This window comes from Electrona antarctica (genome assembly GCF_951216825.1).
Source record: "Electrona antarctica genome assembly, chromosome: 13".
Taxonomy (NCBI): domain Eukaryota; kingdom Metazoa; phylum Chordata; class Actinopteri; order Myctophiformes; family Myctophidae; genus Electrona; species Electrona antarctica.
This window is the reverse complement of record NC_136794.1, coordinates 26,196,117-26,209,458: the sequence shown is the minus strand read 5'-3', so window position 1 is coordinate 26,209,458 and position 13,342 is coordinate 26,196,117. Positions and strand designations below refer to the sequence as shown.

The window sequence follows — 13,342 nt, the reverse complement described above, 5'->3', positions numbered from 1 at the left end:
CTCGACTCTCGAGCGAGTGGAAGTTGAGAGCGGTCTCAAATTTGAGGTCAGGGTTGACACACTTTACGCACATGACGTCACTGAGCGTCCGTCCACCTCCATGAACATCCCGGAACAACCTGCAGTTCGAGCGGCAGCTTCAACATTGGCCAGTAAAAGTCAAAGTGACAAAGTGCAAAAGAAGAGAGAGAGAGAGAGAAAGAGAGGCAGTGCAGCATGGGTGAATATTACACAAATCTCCATAGTATTGTGCATGCAGCCATGTGTGTAATTTGCGAGCATATGGGCCTATTGCACAATGGCTTGCATTGTGTCTGTGTGTTAATATTGTTGCGACCAATTATGATTCACATTAAAGTGATCCAACAGAGACAGGCATATGGTGGCAAAGTTGAGCTAATTATTACACCACAGGTTCCGCATGTATGCATGAAACATATTCAGTCTGAGACATGAAATTCATCGTATAAACTGTCAAAGGCAATCATTCAGATCAGAGAGTCCAGTGAATTATTGTGTCTAAAATATAATATTTCACAGTGAAATCTGTTGTTAATGTATCCATTTGTAACTCAGAGCACATGCAGCAAAGCCCTCTAGTAATTAATCCATTTGTAACTGAGACTGAGAGTGTAAAAAGTTACAGAGTTAAAGGGATTGTGACATAAAGAAAATAGTTTTTGTATTTCTTCTCATCATGCTCCTCATGCTTCCTTCTATGCATGAGGAGTCCAGGCTGCTTCTTTTCATCATGCTCCTCATGCTTCCTTCTATGCATGAGGAGTCCAGGCTGCTTCTTTTCACCTGACGGGGGGAATTTCCCCGGCCGGACGTAGCACGTGGAAGGAAGACGTTATTCCGACCAGTTCCTTTCCCCTCCATCAGGCGCCCCGGCTGGCCAGGGGGAGGCAGTTTAGAGACCAGGATTACTGGTTACAGGTCTACTGTATATATCTATATACATAGATCTAATATATATGCAATCTATATACATGTATTTAGATTGCCTTATACAGTAGCAGCAGCTCTCACCCGCTTCACGGAGAGGTTTCTGTGTGTGTGTGTGTGTGTGTGTGTGTGTGTGTGTGTGTGTGTGTGTGTGTGTGTGTGTGTGTGTGTGTGTGTGTGTGTGTGTCGTATAGCTGGTAGCATGGCTTCCATTACTGACTAGAGTGCAAGTTGGCTCCAGGGAGCTTGACTAAGTGGTAGTTGCATTCCACTGTGCACTTGACACACACATGCGCATATACACGCACGCACGCACGCACGCACGCACGCACGCACACGGACATGCACACGCACACGCGCACACACACACACACACACACACACACACACACACACACAAATTAACACACATAAAAGGTTAATATGGAGGGAATAATGAAAGAAGAGACAGGCTTTCTCTCTACTACTCCATACAAGCAATGAGAGAGAGAGAGAGAGAGATATGCAGGAATTAGTGTTGGAGGAAGACGTGTCTCAGAGCCACTCAATGTGATAGATTAAGCACGCTCTACTCTTATTAAAACACACCTGAGTTACAACTTGTTTATCAATTAAGTTGGGAATGTCGTGATCCGCAGTCAAACTGTTAATATTATCCAATATATTTAATAAAAAGATACCCCATTTTCATAAAATGTTGCTGCTTTTGAGGCCCAATCCTGGCATGTATCTTTATTGAGATTCAGTAGGCCCCCCCAAGCACCCCCCCACCCCCAACTAGGACACCTCCCATGTGTGGGTTTGAATACGGCTAAACACAGTCATGTGCCTTCCCTCCATTTCAATCAAGCAGATGCCCCATGGAAATAATCTTCTAGTCTAGTGGAAATGCCAGCCATGGTGCCAGTCATAAACCTGATTTATACTTAGACGCACAACGTGTCACGCACTGGAAATGACCGATACAGTACAAGCTCGTAGCACGTACAGTATATATGTGGACAGTGTGGCATTAGACCCTGTGTTATTATTATGGAAGGTTGAATGTAATGTATGAGTGGAGCTTGGATTCTAAAGCCCCATTCATACTTCGCCGCACGATGGTATTGTGTGCAGAAAATAACGGATCTACAAGCTCCCAATGCGTCGGTTGGTGAAGCACACGTGAGGCTTACTGAGAGGAGAAAGAGGTGGTGGTTGTGCACACAGTAAATCCACAGTGAAGTCAATTTCACTCTGAAAGTGTACAAATGGCAGTCCATTGTTATTTTCATCCTTAATCAACACAACAATGGCTGATGGCTAATTCAGGCAAGACAAGTGCACTGCATGCCAGCACATCCTGCATTGCACACACTGAACCACACACGCACGCGCACGCACACACACACACACACACTCACACACACACACACACACACACACACACACACACACACACACACACACACATGAGCAGATACAGATGCGCATAGGTTACAAGTTGACAATGTTGTCACACTAAAAATTGTGATGATTAAATGTGAATGATTAAATTATGTTTTTGGCACTGAACATTGGAATATATGAAAAAAAATGTCTGTTTGCCTCGTAATCAATGGGGGTTGGGTTTTTGTGATAATTCGCTTATTTCCATCGAAATAAGTAGTAAAGTGTGCCGATGAGGATACTATTTACATTATGAAGAGAGGATACCATTTTTGTTTTAGCGATGGAAATAAGCGAATTAGCACAACACTCCAATGCCCCATTCAATTCAATGCAATTCAATTGCCCTCAATTCATTGAGGGCTTATGGTAGGGACCTCTTTGGTGGGGACGTAAAAACTACAAATAAAGGTAAGAAAGCCTTCTAGCGGAATTCTCCTTTGTGTTCAAGTGAGCAAGGAGTCAGATATCTAGCATCGGGCATTGAAAAACAACTACATGAAAAAGGGGACATGGCTTCTGTTGTTTGTTTGCATTCGACTCCTCTCATCCCTTGTTCAGCATCAATCTAATTAGCCAATGTCAACTGGGTGGGCCCACCAATCAAACGGGGTGCACGCACGCATGCACGCTTGCACACACGCACGCACGCACGCACACGCACAGGCCGCACACACACACCTAAGTGATAAACGAGGCCAACATCCATCAGCAGTATTTAAATCTTGGATGGAACAGTCCCGCCCATCTCATGCGTTATCCAACCCCCATTTCTTTCTCTTTCCCCTTGTGTTCTCTACTCCTGTTTCATTATTATCTCTCCCAGGCATCCTCCCTTTTCCCTCTGTGTACTGTGTGTATATATATATATATATATATATATATATATATATATATATATATATATATATGCTCACAGCCTGTAGAGGCAGTTTCGCACTTGTTACCGGCTCAAATGAATATATGATACAGTGACAAAAAAAAGAAAACCAGTAGCCATTAGCGTTATCGCTTGGACACCCAGCAACATATCCGTCCATCCATCCATCCATCACTATTAGCCTACTTTTGTGCCCAACCCAACTTCCCAAGACCATCTGTAAACAATTACCCACACTGAACATTTGCTGTTCATATATTCAGAACGGGTAAGGACTAGTATATATATAATGAATTCTTCAAAGGAAAGAGCCGCACACTCCATGCATATAATGAACAAAAAGGAATGGCTTCAAAGTTTCAAGCTTCAAATGTGTTTCGCCTCACACTTCATCAGGTGTTACAGGTCTGAATTTCATTATCTCCACACGGAAGAAGACATTCTTCTTTGTGTGTGCGCATGCGTGCATGTGCGGTGTGTTTGTGTTTGTGTGTGTACAAATAAATGTAATTGTTGTTGTTTGCACTTCTCACTTTGGATGACTGATTGAGTTTAGTTGATTAACATTACCTTCTATGCTGATTTGTGTGCAGTGAGTGAATAACACAATAAAGTCACACTGAACTGGATTGTGTTGTGGGGAAACAGCTTTGTTAAAGAAGCATAGTTCTGTGACTCAGCAAGAAATGTTTCTAAAATATCTGTTTTTTTACCCATTTTTGAGGGGCGCTAACATTAAACACATGTCTTTAGTTCAATGTTTGTTTTGTAAACGCATTGACAATGAAGGGAAAATGTACGTCATAATGTGTCATTTACGTCATATTGTCTTTTTATTGTTAATGGCGTTTAATGTTTGTTTTACATCACCATTACATCACCTAATCAACATGAGTTAGACTTTCATATATTAGCGGCCCTCACTTCACACAGGTGTGATTTTTTGGTTTAATTTAGTTTATATTTATTTTCAGCACTATACTACATTTCTAATCCACGGGTTCTCAACCCGTGGGACGCGACCCCTCGGGGTGTCGCCAAATTATTTTGCCTTTGGCCTAAGGCCAGTGAATCGATGTGATCCCTCCATCTGCTCCCTGGTCTGCCCTGGGGTCTCCTCCCAGTGGGACGTGCATCGAGAGACGCTTGAGAGGCATCCTAACCAGATGCCCAAACCACCTAAGCTGGCTCCTTTCCTGCTATTTAATACTGTTACTGAACAGTGAACACACACTCTGTCTATAGCAATGATCACAATGTAGATTTTTTCGTTTTAACCAAAAAAACATGACCTAGCCTACCACCTAGCCATATATGGTGACTCATCACGTCCCGACCTCATACATGATTGGATGGAGAGGCCTAACTTACGTCAGTCCTCGGCTGACAGACGGGCAGGGGTATTTAAACGACCGAAGCTCTGGCCGACCATATACCGTGTTAGACGGACATACTGTACCGCACTAGACCTTGGAATTGAGCCGTGATCATCATGCCGAAGCCGAGGGGTGTCAGGGTCCCGTATTTCACGTCGATAAAGAGACGTTTGCAATTGGTGAAGAACCGTGTCAAGTCGTCCAAGGTGGAGCTGAGCAGACCCGGCGAGATAGTCAAGAAGCTACTGTCCGTGTCACAGCTGCTCTTCTGGCTGATGGGCTGCGTGATGCTGGGGGTGGTGGCCTTCTGGCTAAAACACTCCCCCGAGCTGACGGTGCTACTGACGTGGCCCGGCGCGCCGCGCGCCTCGCTGCACTGCCTCTACGCGCTGATCGCCACCTCTGGCCTCATGTTGGCCGTGGGCTTTGTCGGATTCTACGTCGCCCACTCCGACAACCCGTATCTGATCTGGACGCTGCTGGCCTGCGCACTCGCACTGTTCACAGCGCTTCTCACCGTCGGTTCCGTGGCGATCCACCGACGAGGGGAGCTGGCGAAAGACATGATCGAAGACAGCTACGAATATGTCGCGAAACTAGGTGGCCCTGTGGCCACCTCTCGCCTTAACACATTACACCGGCTGCTGTGCTATAGGCAGGCGGAGAAGGAGATCGTCGCCAAGAAGGATGAAAAGCGCGATGAATACGATAAGAAGGTGGATGAGGCGGAGAAGGAGTGCATGAAGATCATCAAAGGAAAGGCAAAAGAAATGATCCGCGCCCTGTTCGCTGCAAACGTGCGTGTGGTGGCGTGGTGGTCGCTGCTGGTGGCCCTGGTAATGCTCCTGCAGATCGTTTTATCCATCCTGCTGCTGCACTGCCTTGGAAACGCCCCCGCGGGCATGCCCACGCTCACCGACAACCCAGAGATGATGCTGCAGAAGTAGTCTCGGGGAGACCACCCTCAGAACATGCTGGGCAAGACCTACGCTGTAGAGTGCATTGCTGGAACTTTCCGGAAGTAGCAGGATTTTAGCGGGAGTACCGCTCCAGGAAATTACGTTGACACTTTACAAATCTGTTTACATTCTCTGTGTATGAAACAAGTGTTGTGATTGGTCGGAAAATATCGTATTGGGGAATATATCTGACGGATGTTCCGCCCGACACTTCCGCCGATGCACTCTCTGTCTTAGGTTGTGACCAGGCTTTTCTCTGTGCCTTAGGTTGTGACCAGGCTTTTCTCTGTCTTGGGTTGTGTTGTGACCAGGCTTTTCTCTCTGTCTTAGGTTGTGACCAGGGTTTTCTCTTCGCAGATGAGAAAATCTGGGACCGAGGCTACCCCCCTCAGAAGCAAGACTCTTCCAGCTATAGCACCAGAGATGAAGTCTCTTACACCAAAAAGACCAGAGATGAAGTCTCTTCCACCTATGGGATGAATTCTCTTCCACCAATAGGTCCAGAGATGAGGGCATGGCTACACATCTGACGTTACACGACGTAGCCTCTGGGAGATAGCGTTGATTTAGTTTCAGAAGAAAGTGAAGATTCACTTAGACCTGGTTTAACCTAGACGTTGTTTTACCCTTCATGCCGGGAGCTACCTCTGTGTCTCATAGCAACGTCATTTATTTTTCATTTTTACAGAAAACCTTAGGTTAGGTTTTAGAAAGCGTTTTCAGAATTGGCCTCAGGTCTAAATGGGTTTGTTTATAGTGCTCTAAACAAACATTAGAATGCTCATAGACTTGGCTGCCACATATATGTTTGTTTAAAGTGTAAACAAACTTTAGAAAGTCCATAGACTTGGCTGCCACATCTATGCTTGTGTAAAGTGTAAACAAAAATCTGAAAGTCCATAGACTTGTCTACCTAGTGTCTCCCTAACATTTTAGTCTTAGTTTTTATTTGTTGACGAAATTGTCGATATATTTAGTGATAGTTCTAGGCATCACAGCTTAGTTTTTTTAATACAGTTTTTGTTAGGGAAAAAAGGTAGTCAGCAGACATTTTTCCTCATAGTTTTAATCGCCGAAATTAACACTGTTAGAAATATGGCACTGTGTATAGAAGCAAATATTGTGTGGCTCTTCAAAGATTAGTGTTCCGCCCTTCCACATACCCTTCTGTTTGTTTACTGGTTTGTTTGGTTTTACTGGTTTAAGAACATAGTATTTTCTGTTTATTAAAGAGCTGATATCGAGACATGGAGACTCCTGTTACTGAACAAACCCTACAGCAGTGGTTAGGGTTAGTACTGTATTTAAGAGATTCCTGAACAAATAGTCTTGCGTAGCCAGAAAACTATTCCACAATCTCTGAATGCTATATACTGTAGAGTATGGAACTACATCTCCCGAAATCTGAGCAAGAAAGCCTGGCATTTCGATTCACGAAAATGTATTTTAGAATATCTTTCCATTAAATGTTTTAATATCCATTTCTGCTAAGCAGCAAGCTATATATGCTTAGAATTGATTCTCAACCTTTTTATACGAAGTACCACTTCAGAAAATATCTGGCTCTCCAAGTACCACCATAATAACTGCGTAGATCCTATCCTATTCAGGACTATTAACACATGAATCTGTTCTCAAATCTTTCTATAAACGGCTAGGTGTGCTGTCATGCTCATTTCAGCATGGCTGGATAGCCTATTTCAACCAATTGCTTGGTCAGAAGAACTGTAGTAATATAAATATTTCATTCCACTTTTGTCTTTTTGAGGGGCGCTAGCCCCTCCTATATAAAGCTTTTGTCCACACACGTCTCATATTTGCCATTGACAATGAAAGGAGAAATTAGGTCAATGTCTGCCAAATATGACGTATATTTGTGGCAAAACAAACATTAAATGCCATTGACAATGAAGGGAAAATTTACATCATATGTAGACAAGCAAATCGGCTAACCAATCACATAAATTCAGTTGTTCATGAGACAGATATTGGAACAGAGCAATGAATGGAGCACAACCATCTACGCCAACTTCATTGACTTTGTCAAAGCATTCGATAGCATTAACCGACCCGCACTATGGAGAATTCTAAGGCATTATGGAATCCCGGACAAGATCATCTCTGTAATTAAGACACTTTATAGAGTCATCTGTGGACCCAACCTCACAGAGGAATTCAGCATCACAACAGGAGTCAAACAGCTATCCCCGCTAATTTTCTCACTTTGCATAGACTGGCTCCTATATATATATATATATGTATGCTCACAGCCTGTAGAGGCAGTTTAAAAAGAAAATGTGGTTTCACGTGAAAGTTTTTAAAATTCTGATGCAGGAGAGAGGGGGTAGTGAAATTGTAATGAGATGAGTACCTGCTGTTGATGAGTCATTTTCTTTTTCTGTAACACCCACATGGAGTCTTTGTAACAGGAAACAATGAAGAAAGGCCAGAGAAGATGGTTACATTTTTAAAAGACTGTCAGAATGCATCATATGGCATAACAGTGTGATGGGGAGGGTAACCTTTTCCACAACCTTTTCAGCTTTCCCCAACTGATGGCTGCTCACAGTGCTCAGATGGCAATAATGAGCGCCTGGAGGGACACTTTGATGTGGGTGGACCAGGAGGTGACCTGGTGACCTTCTGATTACCAATCTTAACCACATACACTTAATAATACCAGTAAGACACCTGAGGGCGTCCTAAAGGGCGAGTTTGTGTGCACGGCGCACGCATCCGCCTGGGTGCCAGCAGACTGCTGGGCGAGCGCTGGAGCTTTGGAATGGGGGTCAGATCAACATATCCGCCTGGGTGACAGCAGACTGCATGGGCAAGCGCTGGTGCTTTGGCATGAGGGGTAAGATCTTAATTTTCGGGCCTGTTGAGAACTCTAGTTTTCGCCGGCTGCCGGACGTGGCTGCACTAATAACTTTGGGGCAGGCCCGTCTACAGTTTGAATGGACAGGTATCAGTCAAAAGGGAGACATTGAAGAGGAAGGATGGATGGGGAAGGATCAACATATGGAATGTCAGAACAGGTCAGCTCCATATATGGAGATCTAAGGGTTTGAGGTTTGAGGTCAGATGTAGAGTTGCTGGCCGAAATGCACGATTCCATAGTTAACTGCGACCTTTGGTCGCAACAATGAATAGCGAATACAATCTACAAACTTGCACAGTGATGCGTTGCAACTTGAAAGCTTTGTAGATCTGCTATTTTCCAAATCCCCCCCCCCCCCCCCCTCTCTCTCTCTTATTAGCAGGCAACAGTGCAGCACTATCTGTCTATCTCTCTCTCTCTGTTTCTGGCACAACAGCGCCACTTTTGCCCCTACTGGTACTCATAGTCACACACATAGTCACATAGTCACATAGGTTAACACGGACATTGCTGTTCCTTGGAGTGGTTGCACCACTCAAAAATGTTCGTCTAAACAGTTAAAAACAGGGACGACGGCTCTTGAATGGAAACAAGCGGTGATATTCTTTTTAGACTTATTTTTTTGACTGTACTGTTATTTCTGACTAATAAAGTACGTGTAGCCTATGAGACGTGTCGTGCACTAGAAGAGAACTTATATACAGTACAGTACTAAGCATTAAATGGGCATTTCACTTTAAAATACTTCTGTGGTCATTTTAATGTCTAGATTGTCTACTACGCTGTCTTTTGTCTGCACGCCTGACCCCTATATTTAAAAAATATATTGCCAATAAATGTAAAATATGTGCTAATAATATAATTATAAGGCCCCTCCAGTAGAAGTTACAATGTTACAGTAAGGGACAGCAAATCTTGAATTGGGGTCCCTGGTATTACAAAAAATCACACCCGTGTGAACTGAGTGGTGTAAGGTCTGTCTGACGTAATGAAATCATGTCTGACGTAATGAAATCACACCCGGATGTGATTTCACAACTGGCTCTTTTTGTGCAGAAAAAATGAGCATGGTTGCTATGTTCACCCTGTTCACCCGGGTGTGATTTAATTACGTCAGAAATTATTTTGAACATAGCAACCATGCTCATTTTTTCTGCACACAAAAGCCAGTTGTAGGAGTGGTTTACACCACTCAAAAAGAAAAAGAAAAGAAAAGAAATCACACCTGTGTGAAGTGAGGGGCGCTAATATATTAAAGTCTAACTCACGTTGATTAGGTGATGTAATGGTGATGCAAAACAAACGGTGCAAACACAAACATTAAACGCCATTAACAATAAAGGGACAATATGATGTAAATGGCACATTATGACGTAAATCTTACCTTCATTGTCAATGGTGTTGACAAAACAAACATTGGACTAAAGACAAACATTAAACCTGTGTATAGGAGGGGCTGGCCCCTCAAAAATAAAAAATAAACGGTGGGGAAACGAGCCTAAACACTTATTAGTTTGGGGGTCCATGATATTAAAAAGGACCAGATCTAGTGCCCCCTATACAAGCACAGATCTACAAGCAAAAACAAACAAACAAACAACATGGCTCCATTCAAGAACCAACTTGTATTCCAACATAATTCCAATACAAAACCAACGTAGGCTACCTATACCGCATGTGTATTGTGTGCAGCCGGCTTCATGCTGGTATAGGCTAATTGTCATGAACTCACCTATAAGTGTCCAGAGGAGAACATGTCTGTGAACTGCTGCGTCGCTCTGTGCTTCCATCCTCTCATGGACTAATTATCCATTGATGACTGAAGTTTCAACAAAAGAAGCCAAATGACAGGAGCAGAAGTAGCTTAGGCTACTCACATGGCAGGCTCATTAGTGACAAACGGTGTGCCAACATGTCACGAACTATAACAAAACATCCGTGTATGAGGATACAACTGCATGGTCAATTTATTGTCGTCAGTGTCACTATCATGCGCAAATTGCGCGGGGAAGACATTGGCACAAGAAGAAGGTTCGATCGTCGCTTTTATAGTCCGTTCTTGTCAACGAAAATCAAACTCTTGCTGATTCCGAATAGCCCCGGTAATTAAACGAACTTTGCGGCTCCCAGCAGGACAGCTTTTCTCCCTTCAAGTTCCAAACTCTACTGCACACCATGCGGGACGCACCAGCCGCGGCTCAGACAGCTGATCAGTGGATCGGTCGTGAACGCTACACGAGCCCGTTGGGACCTGGCTGGCTGGGAGGGACCAGAGCCTGAAGGGACGACAGTATAAGACTATAGTGGGTGTGAGCTGTGCCACATGGAGCATTATAGCCTTCACTGGGTAGTTCTGGGAGGAGATAGAGGATGCATAAAGGAGGAGGCTGTAGGCTATTATTAGCCTGTATTATTATTATCATTATTTTATTTTTGAATGGTTGTCAGTCCATTACGTCTTGTGACATCACACGCCTCCATATATGGTTGTCAGTCCATTACACGCCTCATGACACGTCACACCACCATATATGGCCATCAGTCCATCACGCCTCATCATGACACGCATATGGCCATCTCCATATGAAGATCACGACACTGACTTAATCTTCATCAAACCCTGGATAACCATAAATGGAGAAGACTAGATCATCACTCTGCATATATGGAGCCGGCCAGCAACTCTACATCTGACCTCAAACCTCAAACCCTTACACTAGATCTCCATATAGGAGCTAACCTGTTCTGACATTCTATATGTTGATTCTTCCCCATCCGTCCTTCCTTCCTCCTTTTGACTGATACCTGTCCATTCAAACTCTAGACGGGCCTGCCCCAAAGTTATTAGTGCAGCCGTGCCTGGCAGCCGGCGAAAGTTCTCAACAGGCCCGTAAATTAAGGCCCGGCCCTAGCTGGGCCCTCATCAAACCGTGTACACTCAAGACACTGCCCCCGCTGCCACCCTTAGATCTCCATATATGGAGCTGACCTGTTCTGACATTCCATGCCAAAGCGCCAGCACTCGCCCAGCAGTCTGCCGTTACCCAGGCGGATGTGTGCCATGACCTCAAGGTCGCTTCTCGCCCACAGGGCATCTGACTGGTTATTATTATTTAAATATATAGTCTAGGTGCAGCAGATTTGATTAGAATGTCACTATTCATTAGTTTGATTGATTGATTGAATACTTTATTAACAGTTTGCAGAAACAAACACAGGAAAGTACAGTTCAATCTTCAATGCAAGGTCTGCTAAGAGGATTTATAACCAAAGAAAGCACATCTTTATTGTACCGAAAAATATTCATCTGATCTTCACACTCTGTTCACCCACAGCAACACCCACAGCAAAACAACACAGTGCAGAAAACATAACATCAAGACAATAGAAAAACATGAGGTCCCCAAATACATACAGTGGGGACAGTATAGGCCTACCGTGTCTGTATGTTTGTTTAATGTCGTGATGGCTGAGGGGACAACATTTCTACTAAAACGGACCTTTTTCCATGGCAAGGTTCTGTATCTTTGTCCAGATGGCATGAGGTTAAAAAATGCAATATGGCTTGTTTTCATTGGGGTCCATCCTTCATATTCAATTCATCATAATTCATTCATTATTTCATTAATATCACCCATGTTTGAATTTGGCAAGTGTTATTAAATTATGCAATACAAGTTGCTTAATGTGGATATAGCCAAATCCTTAGTATCCTCTCCTGAAATGCATGATATTTAAGAGCTCATCTCACCATCCCAATGCCAACATGATAGCCTACTAAACGACAGGGATCATCCAAGCTGAACATTTTGTTAAGTGTTCATAATACAAGTGATTTGGTTTCATTTCAAATTGGCGTTAATGGAGAAAATATAGGCTGGATCAGAGCTGTCGGATAGCGCTCTCTAGTGTGTAAATGCGGATCTACAGCCTCTTTTGTTCCATATAAAAATGACACTGTCTGTACTCTGTAGCCATATAGTGTTAATTTGTTCAGCAGATTTCGATGTAGTCTAGCTTGGTCTTTTGAATAACACACCATTTAGTCTTATAGTCCTATTTAGTCTTCTGTAATAGTTTTTGTCTTAGTCTAGTCTTAGTGGACTAAATATCAAAATCTTAGACTTTTAGTCTTAGTCTTAATGACTTACTTGACTTAAGACCTTTGCTCCTCTAGGGTGCATAGGCCGTTGACAAATGTCCTCCATTTCACTCGGCTTTTAGCCGATCTCCCCAGTTGAGCCCACTCTCTGCCATTTCTGCTTCGATGCTCCTTCTCCAGCTGTTCCTGGGGCGACCTCGTTTCCTTTTCCCCTGGGGGTTCCATTTCAGGGCTTGTCGGGTGATATTTGTCGCAGGTTTTCTGAGGGTGTGGCCAATCCAACTCCTCTTAGTCTTAATGCAATGTTATTTTTTACCAGAAAAGAATAACACACCATTTAGTCTTATAGTCTTCTGAAATTGTTTAGTCTTAATCTATTCTTAGTCAACTGTATATCAAAAACCTTAGTCTTTTAGTCTCAGTATAAGATTGATTCATACAACATAATAGATTAAAAAAAACTAGCAATAGAATAAATGTTCAGAAGCTTATTGCAACCCATGTCTAATGCCTTATAAACTGCTTATAACCTTGTATAGGTGCCAAAACACACACCTTTTTGCAAACTTCACTTGATTATTTCTGAATAATGTAGTAGGCTACTAAATCAGTTGTGGCACAGAATAGATTTAATTGGTATTAAAATGCATCCCAAATAATTCACAAAATGTAATTATAAAACAGTTAAGCAACTAATAATAAGACTGAAGTGTAAGAATAAGTAGGCCTACTATACCTGCTTATACATCATAGTTATCATTAGTATCA

General features: G+C 43.1%; 1 protein-coding gene across 1 annotated transcript in view; it reads right to left on the bottom strand.

Moving 5' to 3' along the window:
* The window catches only part of LOC306935139 (receptor activity-modifying protein 1), a 49,618-nt gene extending 38,904 nt beyond the window's left edge, over positions 1-10,714 (bottom strand). Inside the window, exon 1 of the mRNA XM_079518035.1 lies at positions 10,205-10,714. Coding sequence (XP_079374161.1) covers positions 10,205-10,262 — 58 coding nt within the window. The 5' untranslated portion in view covers positions 10,263-10,714. The remainder of the gene's footprint in view (positions 1-10,204) is intronic.
* Positions 10,715-13,342: the final 2,628 nt, after the last annotated feature.